General features: G+C 44.1%; 1 protein-coding gene and 1 long non-coding RNA gene across 27 annotated transcripts in view; one reads left to right on the top strand and one right to left on the bottom strand.

Moving 5' to 3' along the window:
* The window catches only part of TMCC1 (transmembrane and coiled-coil domain family 1), a 143596-nt gene that overhangs the window by 117803 nt on the left and 6288 nt on the right, over positions 1-19505 (top strand). For 24 of the 26 annotated variants that reach the window (XM_068694682.1, XM_068694677.1, XM_068694678.1 and 21 more), the window contains 2 exons: positions 10703-11637; positions 18890-19025. In XM_068694682.1, coding sequence (XP_068550783.1) covers positions 10703-11637; positions 18890-19025 — 1071 coding nt within the window. Of the gene's footprint in view, positions 1-9775; positions 9930-10006; positions 10167-10702; positions 11638-18889; positions 19026-19505 lie in introns of those variants that run through there. The other 2 variants (XM_068694694.1, XM_068694693.1) reach the window with 2 other exon arrangements.
* On the bottom strand, positions 11633-14510 carry LOC137862532 (uncharacterized). Its single transcript, XR_011100379.1, has 2 exons — positions 14031-14510; positions 11633-11803 (listed from the first exon to the last, which is right to left on the bottom strand). It is a non-coding gene; the product is annotated as an uncharacterized lncRNA (long non-coding RNA).

The raw sequence follows: 19505 nt of genomic DNA on the forward strand, positions 1-19505 counted from the left end.
TTGTGGAGGTGCTGCTACAGCCAGTAGCGTGTGCTGTCAGCACTGAGACTTGTTTCTAGATGGAGTTTGAAATCAGGAATCTTGGTTTGACGTGAATACTGAAAGCAGCATACTGACTTCAGTATTTGGTTAATACAGTATTTGTATGGATTTCTAGACAACTGCCGTGTTGCCGTATTCTCCCGGGTACTCATCCCCTCAGTGCAACAGTCTCTGTGTTGTCTCATTGTTTGCCATTTTCCTTCAGATTTCCTCAGGCATGTGTCACAGGTGTGCAGCCAGTCTATTCCTTGTGCTGTACTGACTGCCCTTGCGAATTCAAACAGTCTCATGGGTGTAGCTGGTGCTAATGTAGGAGTGCCATGCAGTGCTTAGAACTAAACAGCAAGCTACATTTGAGCAGGGAAGGTGTGTTTGAGGCCAACTATTGCACAGCTCTCTAGCAAATGTAATATTTGCAGATGTGCTATGTGTATGTTACATTAGAAAGGCTTTAAATAAGGGAACAGTATGTCAAGAAATTGTATATAAGAGTGACAAAGAAATACACAGGAAATACAAATCTTGATGTTGTAAAATGTTTATCTTTTAGCGTAAGCTGTTAATAGATTCAACTTTGAAACATTGCTCCCAGGATGGACTTTGGTTACAGTCACACTCTGTGTTGTACTTGCAGAAAATATCACAATTGAAAAATAAATAAAACCAAGTGAAGTGCAGAAGCATGGTTGTGCTCAGGAACGTGAGCTATTTAAACTAAACACTTAGCAATGATTTGCGTGCTAACTTTCACAAGAAAAAATCTCCTGAGAAGGGGGAAATCTTGTTCTCTCATGTGTGGTCATTCTGTACAGAATGATCACAGAGATGTTTGTTCTCCCAGATTCCAGACCTGTTTTGCTCAGTTGCTTTACAAGACAAATTTAACTTGCAATCTGAAAAATTGAACTCTTTTCTTACTAATGAATATGTGAGATGCAGTGATAATCTGCATTTATCAAATAGCAGCTTGAAGCATGAGGAAAATAAACTGTACTCTCTGGGAAGTGTTAACAATAGTTTTGTCTGTAAGTTAATGAGATGTGATTTGAACATACTGGGGAAAATAGAATTAATTTTAAAAGACAAAAAAAAGCCCCAAACAAATAAGCAAAAAGGTCATTTTACATAGTTATTTTCTGATGAAATCTTGTGTAAGCTTGTTTCCAAATCTGCCCTTTCCTCCCAATCCCTATACTTAACTTTTGTTCAGCTTTACCTCATTTCCTATCCTTATTATTGTAACTTCTGGCCTGATTGGCAGGCCCGTCTTGATTAAAAATTTGCAGCTGCTAAAATAAACATCCATGAATATTATTTTAGCCGTATTTTACTGTCATCCTCTTTTGCCTCAAAAATCAAGTTCCTGCAAGCCTTATGTATTATTCAGTTCCTTCCTATTTTTCTATTCATATTGTTTTATTCGTTCTGTTGGACTCGTCTTATCCATAATGTCATCATTGCTGTCCTGTTTATTCAGCTAGAACTTCTGACTGACTTCTTGACTTCTCTGTAGCTTTGGAAAGACATTAATGCTTTGTGGTCCAATTCAGTACTCTTTTGCATTCAAAAATGTCTTTGCTCAAAATTTTTAAAGTTCAAGGTCAAGAAGGTAAGGACTTTGATATCAACTGGATTTTAAAAAGAACCGAAGGAGCCATAGATGTTATCTCTGGGGTCACGTTACGCTGTTGTCGTGTTCCCTTCTGTCTTTAGGGTGCAAATGCTCGAGGGCACAGTTGGTGCCTGGTGCTGTGTCTTCATCCTCTCTGCGTAATGCCCCTTGCCTCTGCCCACCACTCCCACCAGGTCAGCAGGCATGGTTTTGTGTGCGTTACCTCAGCTGGGAGAGGTGCAGGTCAATTTTGTAGCATCAGGTACCTCATAACCAGTGAGTAAGTGATCCAAAAAGTGGGATGACGTAGGGCCTGGCCAGCTCTGCTGTGCTGGAAGTGCTATGCAGGGAACACCCATGCGCAGGGATTGTATTGTCCCGGTACAGATTTTCCTGCAGCTTTGCTGTGGAATGAGTTAAGCTACTGGTGATCGGCGCCCCGTGCAATTCTTTCTCGTAGAGCAAGTCAGATCTCCTGTGGTAGCAGCCATCTTCCACAGTCCCCTCTGACCCCACCAGCTGCTGAGCTGAAATGCTGGTCTCTGTGGGGAAATTTCTGCAGTCAACAGAGATGAGGAGAATACAGCTGCTTGCTTTTTCGCCAAACTGTCCGTCAAAACAGCATATGAAGTCATATCTCCATTTCACATTGAATTAAGTGGCAAGGCCATAGGAGAGTCACACGGCAGCTGTCCTTTCCAGATGCATACCTCAGGCCATAGCTTGATGTAAGTTTCTTGCAGCAATAGCACCAACTGAGGCAATCCCTGGCCACTTCTTCCTTCTAGTGGTGGTCCTGCAGACCTGCCGATAGCCTTGCGGTGAGCCAGGCGTGCGAGCTTACCAAGAGCAAAACATCTCCTAGGTCCTTCTGGCTGGGTTAGGCCTAGTGCAGGTCAGACCCCAGTCTGGCCCACCACGCAGCCCCACAAGTTGTTGTCCTTCCCATCCCCTGCTCATGCCAGCACAAAGTTAGGCAAGGAACTGCTTACCTTGGCACTGTCACCAAAGAAAAGGAACACTAAATCACATACAGGTCTCTCGAGATTATTGTGAAATGTTGTTCTCTTTAGGCTGCTGTCTAGCCTTTCTCTCCCTGGTTAGGTACCTGCCGTCTCTTCCCCTTTCTAGAGCGTGAGGACACGCTGGGCACACAGGAATGCTGAGCACCACATGCATTCCTCTGGGTTGGCAGATGTGACATGTGAGTGCAACTGTTTTACTAATCATCGCTCATCATTGTTTAACTGCTATGAGTAAGGTATAAAGACATTTCCTTTTGGTGTTACCAGTGTTGGTTCCTTGCTCTAGTTGTTATCTTAGGCAGACAAAGGGATTGTATGGGAATTTTTCTTGTACTTTTTCAGTCATTTGCCGTTTTTGCTTTCTCATGGTGTTTTTTGTCGTTGTTGTAACCAGGCCAGTCTTCCTATCATTTTGAGGGTTAATTGCCCACAGGCAAAGATTGTTTATGTCTTTTAGAAATCCTAATTATAATCTAACCAGTGGACTGTAGTATGAAAAACACACAGACTTCTTTGAGCTGTCCATCTGTTCATATGCTTTCCTTAGCCAGTTCTGGTTTTGATTTTGATTTTGGAGTGTAATAAGGACTGCTCAAAACAGTTCCTGGCAATGACCAGCAGTTTCAGTGGGTAAGTAGAGGGAGGCCTCTTAAAATATGAAGTTGCTACAGTTTCTGAAGATGGAATCAGCCTATAAATTTTTGCAGAGTAACTGCACCGTGTGTCATGAGGAATCATGCTGGACCTGTTTTCCTTTGTTTTCCTTTTGTATTCATGTTGGCAGTAAAGCCAAGGCAGGTGTTAAGTAGTGCACGAGCATGTATGTGCACTGGGCACTTGCTGGGGAAGGTGGAAGGTATAACTCACTCCTCTGTGCGTTCACACGGGAGGGAGCTGTTGTGCTTATAGGGGTGGTTCGGTACAGCATTATTTGGATCTTCTGCCTGTATTTAGTCTAGAGGTGAATGAACAGAAATCTTTTCCCTTACGTCTGCTGTTCCATCTGGATCAAGAGGCATCCTGGACACAGGATTTGCAATGATATAAACATGCAACTTGCAACAAATAGTGAGCCAGAGAGTTGATAGTATCAAACGTGTGGCAGTGTCGCAGTAGACAGAGTAAAAAGGTTGCAGGCCCAAGTTTTTTGTCTACATAAACATATCCACAAGTATACTACATGGTTGTGCCATCTACATCCTGGGAGATATTCAAAAGCTGTCTGGACATGGTGCTGGGAAGCCTGTTTTAGGTGGTCCAGTTTGAGCAGGGAGCTTGAATAAGAAGACCTCCAGAGGCCCCTCCAACCTCGGCCTGTCTGTGGTTTTGTAACATCCTATCAGAAGCAAAGCATTAGAAAAAAGCTGTCTCAACCATAGGTCATAAATTACTTATTACAATACCAAAGTAGGTCAGACAGAGTAATTTCCAGTATTTTTTTTTTAATTCAGGACCCACAATACAGTAGGGGCATCATACACGGTGTACTCACCTGACAGTAGAGCTGATGCCACCTTGACTCAAATATTGTTTAAAGAATTATGCTACAGGTTTTATGCAGGAGGGTGATATCTGGCTGTAAATTACACTTAACTGAATGTGTGGAAGGTACCTCATAGTAATTCATGTTGTTTAAATGCTTCTTCACCGTACCTCACAGTGATTCTATGCATGGCTTTATAAAAATGTACATTTAGATGATTTAATGCAGATATATAAACGTTTGGGGCCTAATGGAGGTCATTTCTCACAATGTACAAAACTGCCGTGTAGGGAAATGAGGAACACAGGGCCAAATGAGAAATTACAGTGTCATTATCATAAACTGAGGTTAACACCTCTATCCTGTTATCAAGAGCTGTGGTTTTTTCTACAGCCATAGTTTGCCAGACTGTCAGCTTCATACCTCTTAAAAACACATCTCTCCTTGAAGTGCAGGACTCCTGGAACTGATGTGAATTTGGGGTATATTACTACTTTGGTGGAAACTGCAGCAGCAGCCAAAAACTTTATTCTACTTCATGTGACACACAGTTTATTGAACAGAAGATGGTTGTCTTCTGCTGTCTGTCACCCCTTTGTTAAAGCAATAAAAGCCACCTTTGACTCCTCAAAATAAGAGATGTTACCAAAAACATGTTGGATGGAAACAAGAAAGATAAAACTAAATTTGAGAATCATTTATTTTAAGTAATCTCAAGCCCCTTTCATACAGATACCTTCCTGCTCACAGAATTTCTTGACTCTGAAGCGACTTGATCCTGAACATTATCAAGATACAGTTTTTCTAAATCTTACGCGTAGTGCAGTTTGCCATCTGTTTGCTTTTAGAAAGGAAAATATTATACAGTATCCCACATTGACACATACAGCAATAAGCCCATTGGAAATGAGAGAATTTACTAAGGTCCATTCACCAGCGATGTTTTAGAGCAAAGTAGGAAGTAAAAGGAACTCCTTTTCCCTGGCATTTGGTTTCTCAGCAGCAGCACACCATGGACAACTGTAGTGCAGAACGCAGTACAGCAGTACCTGTGGAACACTGCACGTGTACCTCTGACCCAGCTGGGCCAAGTGGACGGGAAAACATCCTCCCTGAGTAACAAATGGTAATTCTCCCCTGTTGATATGGGACCACAGCCAAAGTGGCTGCCATGGGATCACAGACTTGTGACTTTCTGAAAAAGTTGTTTATTAAAAAAAAAAAAAAAGTGCCTTCCTGCCTCTTGTGTCTTTTGGTGTGGCTGAAAATCAGTCCTAAGTGCTTCTTCTTTATAAGCTTACTTTAATGTTACTTTAAAATGATGATGAAATGGCTTACCCATTTGGTCATAGCTGTCTGAGATCGGTTTCACTGTTTTGTATCTGGTATCTTGAATTATTTTTAGAACTGTATTTTAGCATTTTTGTGAGTAGTTCTGCCAGGCTTACAGGAATGGTATCGCAAAATATCTGTTCCCTCTGATGAAGTCTTTTTAAAAATTCATTACAGTTAGCAACAAAAAAGTGAAGTCTGGTGGTATAAAACCTCTCTTAGGGACATCTAAAATAATTCTTTGCAAAACAGGACCGTATGTTTGAATAGGAAACTGGATCAGTTTTAACACTCAAGTATCCAATTCCAAAATCCAATATTTTTTGTTTGTTTGTTGCTGTTCTCCAGAGGTCTCAATAACTGTTATTTTTCACTGTTTTGTTTATCTGCATTAGCTTGTGTGTATTCTTTTTCCCCCCAAAGCTCACTTTTTTGGCACTGAAAATTTCACATAAAGGTGCCTTAAAATAATGTTTCAGGTTGGTGTTCAGAGCCACTGCAGATCAGGGTAGGAAGTAAATAATTCTACATCCAACTGAAAGTGCAAGGAGACTTGAGAGGCATCAAAAGGAATTATCTATTTCAAGCATTTCAGAGTTTAATAAATATAGAGCGTGTTCTGGGGGTTCAAAGAACAAGCAATCTGGATCTCACTCGGCATCTCAGTTCAAAGGTGCGACTCCACACAACCCTCCTGGCACCCACAGGCCCAGGCCACGAAGGGTCTTGGGCTCCACGTGCTCTCTGCAGCCGGATCTCAGCCTCCCACTGGGACGGGGCCAAGCTGGGGCTGGAGGGGTTGTAGTACAGGCATATGTCTGTATGGTGTGGTAAATCCGCAGACACAGTCAAACATGAAAGACATTCTTTCTTTCTCCCCTCTAATTTTTATTCCCATAAGGTGTTAATTACAGGTCATATTTCCTAATGAGCTAACTGTCTCGCATCCATCACTGGAGTCCACGCTGCTTCATGCCCACGGCGGGTGACTGTCCGGCCACCTGACGTGGAGAGGTTCGCCCGAGTCATCCCGTCCTGTCTGCTGCGTCCCAGGGAGCAGCCAGTTTGTCTGCACCTACAGCACACGCGTCTTTGTCAGCCCTGCGCTGACGAGTCTGTTAACGAGGACTGTTTTGAAACAGGAAATCTAAAGCTTACTACTTGCTGTGAGTCTCCTAAATTCTTCTGATGAAGGCACTGTACTGCCTTCAGTGCAGTGAGGTGGAAAAAAAAAAAAAAACACCACCTGAATTTTTTAGTGATTAGTTTTCTATACCATTGAGAGTGCTCAGTCACTGGGAAATATGACTAATCCAGGCACCCAACAAATCACTCAGTTTCCTTCCAGGGCTGCTCATTTCTGTTGTTGTTCTCAGTTCACCTTTCTCACCTTGCCCTATATATTTTTATTCCAAGTAGCATGACGCTTTGCAGTTACATTTTTAAAGCTCCAAATATGGAAGGAAACGGGAGCGGAGCAATCTCCTTAAAGTAGGCTTGTTCTGAATTCTGCTACTATTTGCTTAAGCCAGCTGCTGTGCGTGTTTTAAAACAAGAAGAGAGAAGAAAAAAAAAAAAAAAACACCAAAAAACAGACTTCGTAAATTTACTGAAGTACTTTCTACAGAAGGGTGAAACACCTTAAAATGAACACATTTCATCTTCAGAAAAGCCAAAAGAGGCAGAATCGTAGGTTCTGTATGGACTGCCTATTATTGCAAAACAGATAGAAAAGCTTTTATAGAAGGGAAGGCACGATAGCTTCAAAAGTGCTAGGAATTTGATAAGATCTTGAGGAGGAGCAAGAGGGAAAGTCCTCATGTGACTTCATTTGATTGATGGCATAATGCCAAAGCAGTTTTCAGTTACCTCCTGGTTGGGTGGTTGTGTAGGTCCACTCGGTTTAGACTGACTCAATATACTGCAAAATTGTATTGCAAGGCAGATTTTCAAACTGAATTGTAATGCCTATTTTTATACAAACATTGACCATTAAAATACTTCATTTACCAGCATCTTTTCAGGACAGATTGCCAGTCATCTTAAATCAATAACATGTCACCAGCATTTCCCGGTGTTCTGCGGGGCCCGCTTTGTGCTGAGTCTTCCCTTTCTAAAGCACTGTCGATACAGTGAAGGTACTTATCTCTGTTCTGCCCCAGAATAGCACTTTGTACAGTCATTTGCTTTTTAATTGGAAGAAACCCTTTGTATCAGTCCAGAGTAATGTCCACACAAATGGTAATTCTGAAATAATTAACCCAAGATGGTGTACTGTATTACAGCTATTCCGGATTATTTTCTGTCACAGGTATAGGAAAATAACCTGAGAATATACGCTGAAGTAACTGCCTTTAAAGGGGGGAAAGAGAAACTTTCTGTGGATTTTTTCCTCTCAAAGAACTCTTGTCTGAAAGAAGAGTGTACTGGTAGTTTAATTTATAATTACCCACACATGCTATTTAGACCCAAATTGCAGCGAATTAAGTCAATAGAAACTCGTTATTGCAAAGTAATGTTGAAGTTCCATTTCGTTCTACAACACTGAAATGTGCCAGTTTCAGCTTGTAGCACATCTGTGCTGTGGGTGAGCTCATAGTCTGGTGTGGTTCTGGGACACTGGATCAGATGCACTCGCACCCACCTTTACCACTGCCAGGTTCAAAAGTATTTAGTTATGAAATGTTATCTCAAGTTACTTTCTGGGGAAAAAAAAAAAAAAAAAAAAAGCATTAAGTTTGTGGTTTTTTTTTTTTTCTTTTATTTATCTGCCATTTATACTAATATTTACTTCTTGATATTTAATATTAATATTAATATTTCCTTCTTGATATTGACATGATCTTAATATTTACAAATCTTTACAAATGGGTTGGTAGGGGTTTTTGTTTGTTTGTTGCTTTTTTATTATTTTTTGAGAAGCCAGCTTGTTTTTGTAAAGCAATTTAGAGGAATAATAAGATTGCGTTGGTGTACAGAATAGGAAAGAGTCTACACTGTGCTGCTTTGCAGATTATGGCAAGTTGGAAAAGCAGTAAATAGAGCTGTGTCTGCTGATCGTAAAGGATCTGTTGAGAAGGAGCTAAGCACTTTATGCCTCAGGGAAGTGGTGGCCACCACCGTCTAGGTCAGGCGTGCCTGGTGTGCGCAGGATCTTTGTTTACTTCTAGGCCATATGAAGAAATTGGATCAGTGACAGTCCTATGAAAATGTGGATGAAATTGCAAATTCCAAGAAGGTGTTTTACCAATCGTGTCTGTACATCTCAGAGACCCAGTACTCTCTGTACAGTACTAATGCCACGTATTGTTAGTCCCACTGATTTAGCGTAAGTCCTCTGCACTAGTCTTCCGCTAATCTGTCTCGAGATCGTGGGTTTCTACAAATAAACCTGTTTGAGAGAGTGTTTGATATTTCTGCAGTTGCTACAGACTTGAAAGCTGATATTCTGTAGTTTCCAGTACCCAAACTCCCCTAGAAAATAAATCAGCCGAGTGCTCCATACAGCTAATTATCTTTCCTTTCAATGCGATAGCAGAGCCTCCATGTGAAGCTGCAGGGAAAGGCTGGCTCAGCCCGCTCCGCAGCAGCAGAGTTGCTGCCCCTCCACTGCAGGGTACTGCTTTGTTGTGGTGAATCACAAATATAAACTAAGAAACCAGAGGGGTACAATTAACGCTAATATTTTGCTGTTGTTTCGTGAAGTGTATGTTCACAAGACAGATGTGGAAATGCATTGTGCATTTGGTGGGTGAGCCATGAATGGAATGGTCGTTGTTTAAGTGATTGGCAGTGCTGTCCATTGTTTAAATCAGGCTGCCGGTTCCAAGGAGCAGAAATGTGTACCATTAAATCTTGTTTGCTGGATGTGTAGCGCGTGAATCACAGCCTGTTTATGCAGCGTGTTACAGAGCTGTTTGCTGTGTCTGTAAAAGCCAAAATGTTTATTTTGTTTTGCACGGTTTAAAACTAATTAAAACGGCGGTGGCTTTTCTTTTTTTCCCCTCCACGTGAATAGAGGTGGTTCTAAGCATCATTTTTAGACTTTTCCTTTCAAAGCGTTACTACGCTGCCGTCAACACGACAGCAGCGGGGACGAGGAGATGACAGCGCCGTGGTCTGGAAACGCCCGCGGCCAGGTTCCCAGCCCACCGAGCCCCAGGGGTAAACGGCAGGGGCGAGGCGCGCCCCCCGCCAGCTGCAGGGCGAGGCCTCGCTGCCGGCGCTGAGGGGCGCGGGCGGCTCCCGCCGGGGCCTTGCGACAGCCCCGCACCCGCCGGGACCGGGGCCGGGGCCGGGACCGGGACCGGGGCGGGCCGGGGCGGGGCGGGGCGGGGCGGGCAGGTGGGGCGCGGCGCGGGGCCGCGCGGGGCCATGCGGGCGCCCGGCGGGAGCCATGCACTGGGAGCGGGCGCTGCTGCTCCGCCGGGCCAAGGTACCGGGGCGCGGGGCTCGGCGGGGGCGGGCCGGGGGCGGGAGGTGCCGCGGGGCGGCTCGCTGCGGCGGGCCGGAGGACGAGGCTCGGGCGCCGGTGCCGGTGGCTTGGCGAGCCTCCTTCCCGGGGAAGCAGCGCCCCGCGCCTCCGCCGCGTTTTCCTTCTGCTCCGAGGCACCGCATCGCCAGCAGCATGAGCTGCGGGCCGGGGAACGCGAAGCAGGGCGTGTGTTCAGAGGTCGGGAGCTCTGCTTATTGCTGCTCTGAGCGCTGCGCTCCGTAGATCTTTTGTTTCACCGAGTTTCGGTACTTCCTTGCTTTCGTATAAATAAATGAGGTGCAGAGAGTGCTTTGGGTTTTCTACTTACTTGATGTACGTGGCTTTTGCTCTTTCACGCTCACCTTCTCTACCTTTGTATTCTGATGCTGATGGAGCCGCTGGCCACATATCAAAACTTCCCAGAAGTCAGCCTGCCAAAGCTGGGTTCTCTGTCTTGCTTTGTGCTTGACTTTTTGGTTGTTCAAGGCCATCAAGTGTTTGGGAGTTTGCTTTCCTTTTCCTCTGCTTTTACTACCTGCCCGTAAAACGCATCACGCTCAATTCGTACGTGTAGAGATTTAGAGTTTATTTATACTATACCCTGGGCAGCTGAAAAAAGGTGCATTTTTGTAGAATAACATCCACGTGTCAAGATGTCTGGTACAAAAAAGGACAGGTTTCTATGTTAGTAAAACTGGTCTTTAGTGTTTATATTTCTCTCTTTCCTCGTCTAGATTGAGCGATTGGAAGTCAGCAGCCTAGCGCAGACCTCTAGTGCAGTGGCCTCGAGCACCGATGGCAGCATCAATGCAGACTCTGTTGATGGGACCCCAGATCCTCAGCGTACAAAAGTGGCTATCACACACCTGCAACAGAAGATACTGAAGTTGACTGAGCAGATCAAAATCGAACAAACAGCCCGTGATGACAATGTGGCAGAGTACCTGAAACTAGCCAACAACGCAGACAAGCAGCAGAGCGCCCGTATTAAGCAAGTGTTTGAGAAGAAAAATCAAAAGTCCGCCCAGACGATCTCGCAGCTGCAGAAGAAACTAGAGCATTACCATCGAAAGCTACGAGAGATTGAGCAGAATGGGATGCCACGGCAGCCAAAGGATGTCTTCAGGGATATGCATCAGGGATTGAAAGATGTTGGAGCAAAAGTCACTGGCTTCAGTGAGGGAGTAGTAGATAGTGTTAAAGGTGGGCTTTCCAGTTTCTCCCAAGCCACACATTCAGCAGCAGGAGCTGTGGTTTCCAAACCTCGTGAGATTGCCTCCCTCATAAGGAACAAGTTTGGGAGTGCAGACAATATTGCTAATCTGAAAGACTCCTTAGAAGAAGGCCAGGAAGATGGGACAGGAGGCAAGGCTCTAGGTGTTATCCAGAACTTTCAGTCAAGCCCAAAATATGGCAGTGAAGAGGATTGCTCCAGTGCCACGTCAGGCTCAGTGGGAGCCAACAGCACAACAGGGGGCCCTGTGGGAGCTTCCAGCTCCAAAACAAACACTCTGGATATGCAGAGCTCAGGGTTTGATGCAATACTACATGAGATTCAAGAAATTCGAGAGACACAGGCAAGACTGGAAGAATCATTTGAGGACCTTAAGGTTCGCTATCAGAGGGATTACTCGTTAATAATGCAGACTTTGCAGGAGGAGCGGTACAGGTAAGTACTGTTTTATTAGTTTTTCTGTTAAATACTGTGAGTTGCAGAGCATGGGAGTCCTGGATAGTAGTACTCAGCAGCTTGGTTCAAGTAGGAAGCTTTGGATTTTGCCCTCCAAACATCGTGCTTTGCAAATATCATGATCCTGCTGTTCATTTCCTTCTCTCTACAAGAAAGACACAGGGAAAAAAAAAAAAAAAGGCCATTTAAAAGGTCATTTCATAGTTCTTTTGAGATAAAAAGTCAAGCCAAAAAAGTTTAGAAAGGCGGTGTCCCCAGAAAACAGGAGTACGTTGATGCAGTGACTGTTACCCAGGAAGCGCTTTACCTAGGAAAAAGCCCACAAAGGTCTGAGACAAGGCAAGGTTCAGGAGGGTACAAATGGGCAGCATCCTGACTCTGCCTCCTCCACTGCTCAGATCCACATCTAACAGAAAAAGAAATAACCAGAATTCTTAAGGCTCTCCAAAAAGACACACTCTTACTCATACACCAAAACTAGGTTCCTGTGTACGTTCCCTTCCCTTCTCTTCTCAGCTCTGCCCCACAGCAGCAGAGTTCAAAGAAATATTAAATGTTAACTAATGGCATGGTAATGTGCTGTTACTTCTGTTCTTTTTGCAGAGGTAATGTGGCTCTGGAAGTGGGTAACCTGGTGTTCTGATCAGTCTTCCCCTTGCTGGAAGGGATGGGAAGGTGGTGGGGCTGCTGTGGTGCTACCAATTCCTGGCTCTGGGTGTGACAAGGGGCAGCCTGGCAGTATGGCAGCCACCACCTCTGGCCACCTCAGTTCCTGAGGGGAATGACTTCCCTTCTCCTCCCACGCTGGCAGTGAGAGCTCTCAGCAGGCTGTCCCCGTGCTGCCCTGCAGATTGTGCTGCATCCCCATCACATGCTGGGAGCAGGGGCTGCTCCCCAGCCTCCTGTTGGGGTGGGTAGAGGGAGTCTGGCCTTCTGCCAGCCCTTCAGGACCTAAATTCAGTGTGGTTCTTCAACTGCACTTTCAGAACTTGAGATAAAAAATTCAAGGCACCCAAATCCTCATTCTGATGGAGCACAGCAGGCCTTTGTAAGGAGCTTGTTTGTGGCCTTCACCAGTTAGACCAGGCTGTGAAGCACAAACTGAGACTCCGTGCAGCTGCTGGGTGTGGGGACAGGCTTTCTGAAGTACCCTGTGCCATTTGCTGTGTTGGTTTGCACGGTGCTACATAGTCACCCTACAGCTTTTCAGACATGCTGGTGCCAGATCATTGGAAAAACATTTGAAAAGGCTTAGCCTGCTAGGATCTTGTAGTGACAGCAGGCTTTCTGTGTGTTTTGCAAAGCTTGGCTAGACAAAGCCAGACCAACATCACTTTCTAATCCCACGTTGCAACCATCAGCGATTCACTGAAACCGGAGCCTAACACAGCAACTTTGGTTCCTAGTACTTCATTGTCATGAAGTCACGTTGTGAAGCGATGTAGAGTTTGATCTTCTGCACCCCGGCAGAGAGGGGTCCTGTTGTCTGGTGCTGTGTAGGTTGTTGTTTCACACATACAGCAGTAGCCATTCATAGTGGAACGCTATATGCAAGCACAGTCCAACTGAAGGAGTGGCTTGAAATTAAAACAAAAGACCTTGGTTGGGGACTGATGTCTCTTGTCAGCTAAACTGACTAGTTATTCCCTGAAACCATTTAGCAAGGTTCACATAGGTCCTCCTACAAGTCCAGTATGAAGTGCTACCTTGAAGGTGAGCCCATAGCCTAACCGAGGCAGCCTGGAGTGAAAAGCTTCCAGGAGAGTATGCATTTAGCTTATAAAGGCATAAAACGATAGTGATTTAGACTTGCCATTTGGAAAGCTGATGCAAATTAATTGAAGGTGTGACCTTTAAAAAGGACCAGTTGAACCACACTAAGTGCTCTTGTCTCTACAAGCTTTCAAAGCAGGTAACTGCACGATCCACAAGGAGCTCACGGATTAATCACATTGAGAAAAATACCTTGTGTACAAATCTAGGTTCTTGTCTGATAGCTTCCATATTCTAAAATATCGTGAAGATAGAAGACAGCATTCCCCTGAGAAATGCAAGGCTATGTGGTATGCGTGACGGCTGGGAGGACGGTGCTGCCTCGTCTGAGGAGGCCAGCCCCTGTTCCTCTGGCCAGTAACTCTTCATCTCTCTTCAGGAAAAAAAAAAAAAAAAAAAAAGGGAAAGATAGAAATGGAGGTCATGGTTTGAGGCTGGGGATTCAAATTAATCATAACTGGCTTTAGAAGCTATAAATACCTCACAGCTCTGCTCTGTTTCTGGGAAGTGTTCAAAAACAGGCACCGAGTCCGGTTAAGGTTTAAAAAAATTACTTTAGAGAAGCCTTTGCTCATAGGGCTGCACTGTTTGTATTGTACCTGGAAGCTGGAACGAAGCGAGTGCTGGACCATCTCTCACCCAGTCTTGAGCCATTTCCTCTTTCTTAGGCTTTCTGCCTTTTTTTGCAGTCTCTAGGCTTTTTTCCTTGCGCGTTCATTTAGCTTCTGTTTATCGGCCGTGGCTTGCCTCGCAGGTTTTCCGTGCCCTGCTCCATCTCCTCCCTCTCGCCCCGCTTCGGGACCTTGCTGTCAGTGGGCCCGGCTCCCAGCCGGCCGCAGGGCAGGGCCTTGCTGCTGCAGCCACCCCGGTTCCGCGCTGCGGGGCGCGGGGGCGCGCGGCCCTGCCCGGCCCGGCCCGGCCCGGCCCTGCCCGCCCATTGGCAGAGCGGCTGGCCCCACAGCACCGCGCCACTGCCGGCGCTGAATCATCGGGGAAGGAAGATCCCGGCCTGCGCCTCCACAGCCTCTGGGATCCCGGCCTGCTCCTCCGCGGCCTCTGGGATCCGGGTCTGCTCCTCCGCAGCCATTGTGCTGCCCTCTGCCCTGGGACGGCCAGCTGCTTATCGCGGCGGCTGGAGGGTGGCAGCTGTTTACTGATACGAGCAAGGACTTTCTGTGCTGTTGAGACCAAAATAAAGTTCCTGCTGAATATTTTCATCTTTCTTGTCCCTTTAGGAACCTGTTTGTACACAGTGAAATCCATGAGCTCACACATTTGGAGTGTGGCCAGGCTGAGGGTTTGGGTTTCTGCCCAACCCAGCATCCTTGGAAAGTGCATTTAAATCTCTCACATTCCTGTCACAGAAATCTGTCAGCCAAAATGCTGGAAGCTTGCGCTTTCATTTTTGTTACAGTCTGATCACTGGGCTTCAGTCTGTTCTCATTTATTTTCAAATAGATCAGATGTGCTAAAATTTAAAAGCTGTGTGTTCAGTGTAGGACCCTCACCCCGGTACGAAAGCACTGAACCATTCCTGCAGAGCTTTTTTCTCTCACCAGGAAGGGCTTTGGAGCTGAAAGCACGGCATAAATACTGGCACAGAGTATGCCTTTGGAGCAAGCTCTGTCCCTTGTGTGTCCTTTAGCTAGAAGACATGGAGTACATTGCAAATAGATATTGCTTTTCGCTATTATTCTGCTATGGATAGCAGTGTGTTCAGTAGCATAAGAAATGTATTTGGATGACAAATAAAGGCTAGAGGAGATTCTGTATAACATAGCCACCAAAAAAAAAAAAAGTTTTAAGAGATGTTTGAGGAGAGAGGTATTAAACTCAGTTCACTGTGTGCTGTACAGATCTTTCAGCGTGAGTTCAGTCAGTTTCTTTACTTGCTGGAGCATTTACTGAGTACAGATAAAATGTCTCCATCATCATGTATCTCCCATAAATATGCTGTATTAGCTGTGTATTTTGCAGCTGTTACTTGAAAATGCCTAAAAGTGCTTAAAAAATGAGATTGTAATAATTGTTTTCCACAGTCATTTTCAAGTCAGTTTTCTGATTTCCAAACAGTGAGCCTCAGAAAATGTGTGGAAATCTGATACAACTTTTCTAAACACAGTATTTCCGTATCCTATACTTTAGCCAAACACCCCAACAGTATACTGGATGTCTTCCATATGGCATCTCTGATAATGAAATATGTATGATGATTATCACTCGTCTATTACATAGGAAAGTTTCTGAGTTATAGCTTGTTACTCTATACTGTAGTAATTTTAAGGGGAAATTTTCCATTTTAGGTAGTGATAAAATAAATCTTAGATTCTAATGAGAACTTTCAGTACCTGGAATGGAATGGGATTTGCTCAGCAGAGGCACTGCTATTTTCACAGGCAGGTTTAGAGTCTGTTGCAAAGATGCTGATACTTGTACATTGGAAAGGGATGTATGAGTGTAGTCTTAACCCTTTTGGCAGACATCTTGTCCCTTTTGTTTTTGTAATGCCTCTAAACTGAATCTGAACCATCCTTCAACAGAAAACCCTGGCTTCCAGCCCTGTAAGTCATGTGATCCCCCTTTAGCTTTTCAGTTTTGAACACCCATATAAAACTGTGGAAAAAAGACATTTTCTAAATTGTAGATAATGGGACTAGGAGTGAAAAGGAGATGAACAGAGGATATATAATTTCAAAAATAAGTCATTTATTATTATTATTATTTCTAATAACCCAATTCCAGCAGTTGTCTACAAAAAAAAAAAAGGCATATGATTGTTGTGTGCAAACTGTAAAGGCTCTTGAGTCGAGCAGGTGGGACTCCTTGGAAAACTAAGTTAGGTTCTGGAACAAGGCAGTAGTCCACCTTTCTGGGCAGGGAGGACCGGAGCCAGCCTTTTAGCTAATTACGTTAGCAAAATCATGTGTTGATAATCATGTTATCCATATAGTTAAGAATTTTGCTTAAAATCTTAACTATATGGATTTGAAGGGTTTCCTTATGTTTCGTGTAGATTGAGGTAGTTTTGAAGTTCTTGAAATAAAATTGTCTCTTGTTAAAGAACAGGATATAAGGTGCCTGGCAACAGCTGTTTTGTGAAGGGTGTTTATGTGGGAGAAGGTTAAAAAACATAATCAATGGTATTTTCAGATATACTTAAGCTCCTTTTTGTGTAATAAACTCAATGGAGAATTTTGAATTACATTAACTAGCTGAATATATTTCAAGTAATTTAATGCTGCCTTTGGGACTTTGAGTGAATTTAGTTATGATTTCTCAGTTGTTGGCAAGTTTTGTTTTGTATTCTTTTTAAACTGGGTGGGAACAAATGGCAATATTAATTATCCAGGCTCCTTCTTCATTAGCCAGTCTTCACATGGCTGTTCTCATGTCTGCAGCCTGTAGTTCCTGGGAAACCAGTTCTTGCATGTCCTGCCTTGGTTGCACAGAGACTCTGGCACCATCCTGGGCTGAGCCATGTCAGCAGGTGGTTGTCTGAGTCTGGCTGCTGGTTGACCACACATATTTCATTGTTGGAAATTGTCGCACTACACCTGACTCCTCCTTCAAGATTAAAGGAATATTACATTGGGAATGTGAATGAAAATTCTCTTTAGACTTCTCAGTTAAAAACAAAAGCCCAAGAACATTGTTAAAAACTAGTTTATGCCTGCAGATTCTGAATATTTAATTCATGAAGCACCAGAAATCTTGGAATTAAAAACAAAAAAAGGATTTTTGTTTCAGTTTCAGAACTTTTAATTAAATTCTTGTTTGTAGATAAATATTGTTTATTCATTTTATGCATGTAGATATGAGTATAAAATTCAGATAGAGTCAGAGGGGAACTGAAATTAAAACAAGAAATTATCCATGTTGAATTCCTTACAAATTTCTCTATTGCTGGTATCAAGAGTCAGGTGATAATAGTTGTACTGTAAAGTTGTTCTGTGCTGTTACAATGAGTGGACAGTGCAAATGAGCATAGGAGAAGCCTGGTGGCCACAACAGTTGTACCCATATCTTAGTTGCTGTCAGAGCTATCACTGACAGTGGACAAATAATGAGAAATTAGTGAGGAGCATGGTGGAAGAGGCTGGTGTGGATGGTACCTAGATGGGTGTTCCTGACCCTTGAGCTAGTGACCTAAGCTCTCTGAGCATGTTTGCCTTTTAAAAGAAAGACAAATGCTTGCCTCATCCTTAAAGGGTACTGAAACATGAGTTGCTTGCAAAGCACTTGACATTTCAAAAATTTAGTGCTACATACAGACATGAAATATCCCTAATGTATTTTGATAGTGCTAAAATAACATGGTACTATCACTGAAGTCAGTTTAAAACTTTCTCAGAATTGTCGTTACTCATTTTTTTGTTCAGTCCTCTGCCTCCAAACCGCTCTTGGTCCATTCACTGTAGCAAACTGAAAAATGAGCCTGCAGGTTAGTGATTCATGTTCCCTTCTTATAAATAACACAATGATCTTTGCTAGTTAAGCTGAATCATTCAAAGGAGATAAAGAAAAAAATAAATCAGACATCTCTGTGACCTCACATGGAAAGACCAGACAAGGCCATCATGTTCTCCGAAGCATCAGTCACATGTTATTTCATAGTCATTTTTGCACAATTACTGTTCTACGTATAGATGAAAATGCTTAAGAGTTTACGGTATTAGAAGGGAACTTGGTCTGGTTAAAACAGAGGTTCGGGGGATAAATATTCTAATTCTGTCCTTGATTTCTTCTATCACTTGACTATTGTCATTTGACCTTTCTGTTTGTTTTTGCCCAGGCTTGAAGCAGGATTAACATTATCTTACCTGCTAGAAAGAATGTCCTTAATTCCCAGTGAGAAGGCCTTATATTGTTTGCAAAGCAGACTTCCATAGCAATTGAGGTAGCCACACTAGAATCATAGAATGAGAAAATACCCTGAGTTGGAAAGGACCCACAAGGATAACCAAGTCCAACTCCTGGCTCTGCACGAGACCACCCCAAAATCAGACCATGTGTCTGAGAGCGTTGTCCAAACACTCCTGGAACTCCAGCAGGCTCAGTGCTGTGACCACTGCCCCGGGGAGCCTGTCCCAGGGCCCGACCACCTCTGGGTGCAGACCCTTTCCCTAACCCCCAGCCTGACCCTCCCCTGTCCCAGCTCCATGCCGTCCCCTCGGGTCCTGTCGCTGTCCCCAGAGAGCAGAGCTCAGCGCCTGCCCCTCCGCTCCCCTCCTGAGGGAGCTGCAGGCTGCCATGAGGCTTCCCCTCGGCCTGGTCTTCTCCACGCTCAACAACAAGGGACCTCAGCTGCTCCTCATACATTTTTCCCACTAGACCCTTCACCAACTTTGTTGCTCTGGTTTTCAATAAAAAGTCTGTGGTGTTAATTGCTCAACTGTTCTTGTGTAATTGTGCGTTCCTCTTGTCATTAAAGCCACCGTACCATGTGTCTAATTTTTAGATGTGAAAGACTTGAAGAGCAGCTAAACGACCTGACTGAGCTCCACCAGAATGAGATCCTGAATCTAAAACAGGAGCTGGCCAGCATGGAGGAGAAAATTGCTTACCAGTCTTACGAGCGAGCCCGGGACATCCAGGTGGGTGGCAGAAACTAGGGCACTCAAGTCCAGTCTTCCACCTGCCCTTTCAGTAACTGCTTTGCTTTTGAAATACTTCTTTGATTTAGTACTTGTTTTTAATTGCTGTAGATTTATTCCCAAACTGCATATTAAAAATAACTGAAAGGTCTTTATTCAGTCACTGACCCTCAGGCATCTCCCAGAGTAACTTCTTTTGTGAAGAAGTGCTGTGTGTATTCATCAGCAGGCAAGTTCATCTTCTGAGGGGCCCCACCACTTGGTCCAGCGAAGGGTTTTTAAATGATTACAGCAAAGTGGAAGCCTGCATCCACTCTTCATGCTGCCTATATTTGCAGGGTTTTCTTTGGATATTGGAAACTAACTATAACCTGAATATTTTTTTACAGTAGCATTCTGGGTAAACTGATCTAGGGTGTGTTTGTGTGTCACAAATTTTAGAGCAATCACAGCAGATGTCTCAGGGAAGATGGAAGCTGG

This window comes from Anas acuta, chromosome 11 (assembly GCF_963932015.1).
Source record: "Anas acuta chromosome 11, bAnaAcu1.1, whole genome shotgun sequence".
Lineage (NCBI taxonomy): Eukaryota > Metazoa > Chordata > Aves > Anseriformes > Anatidae > Anas > Anas acuta.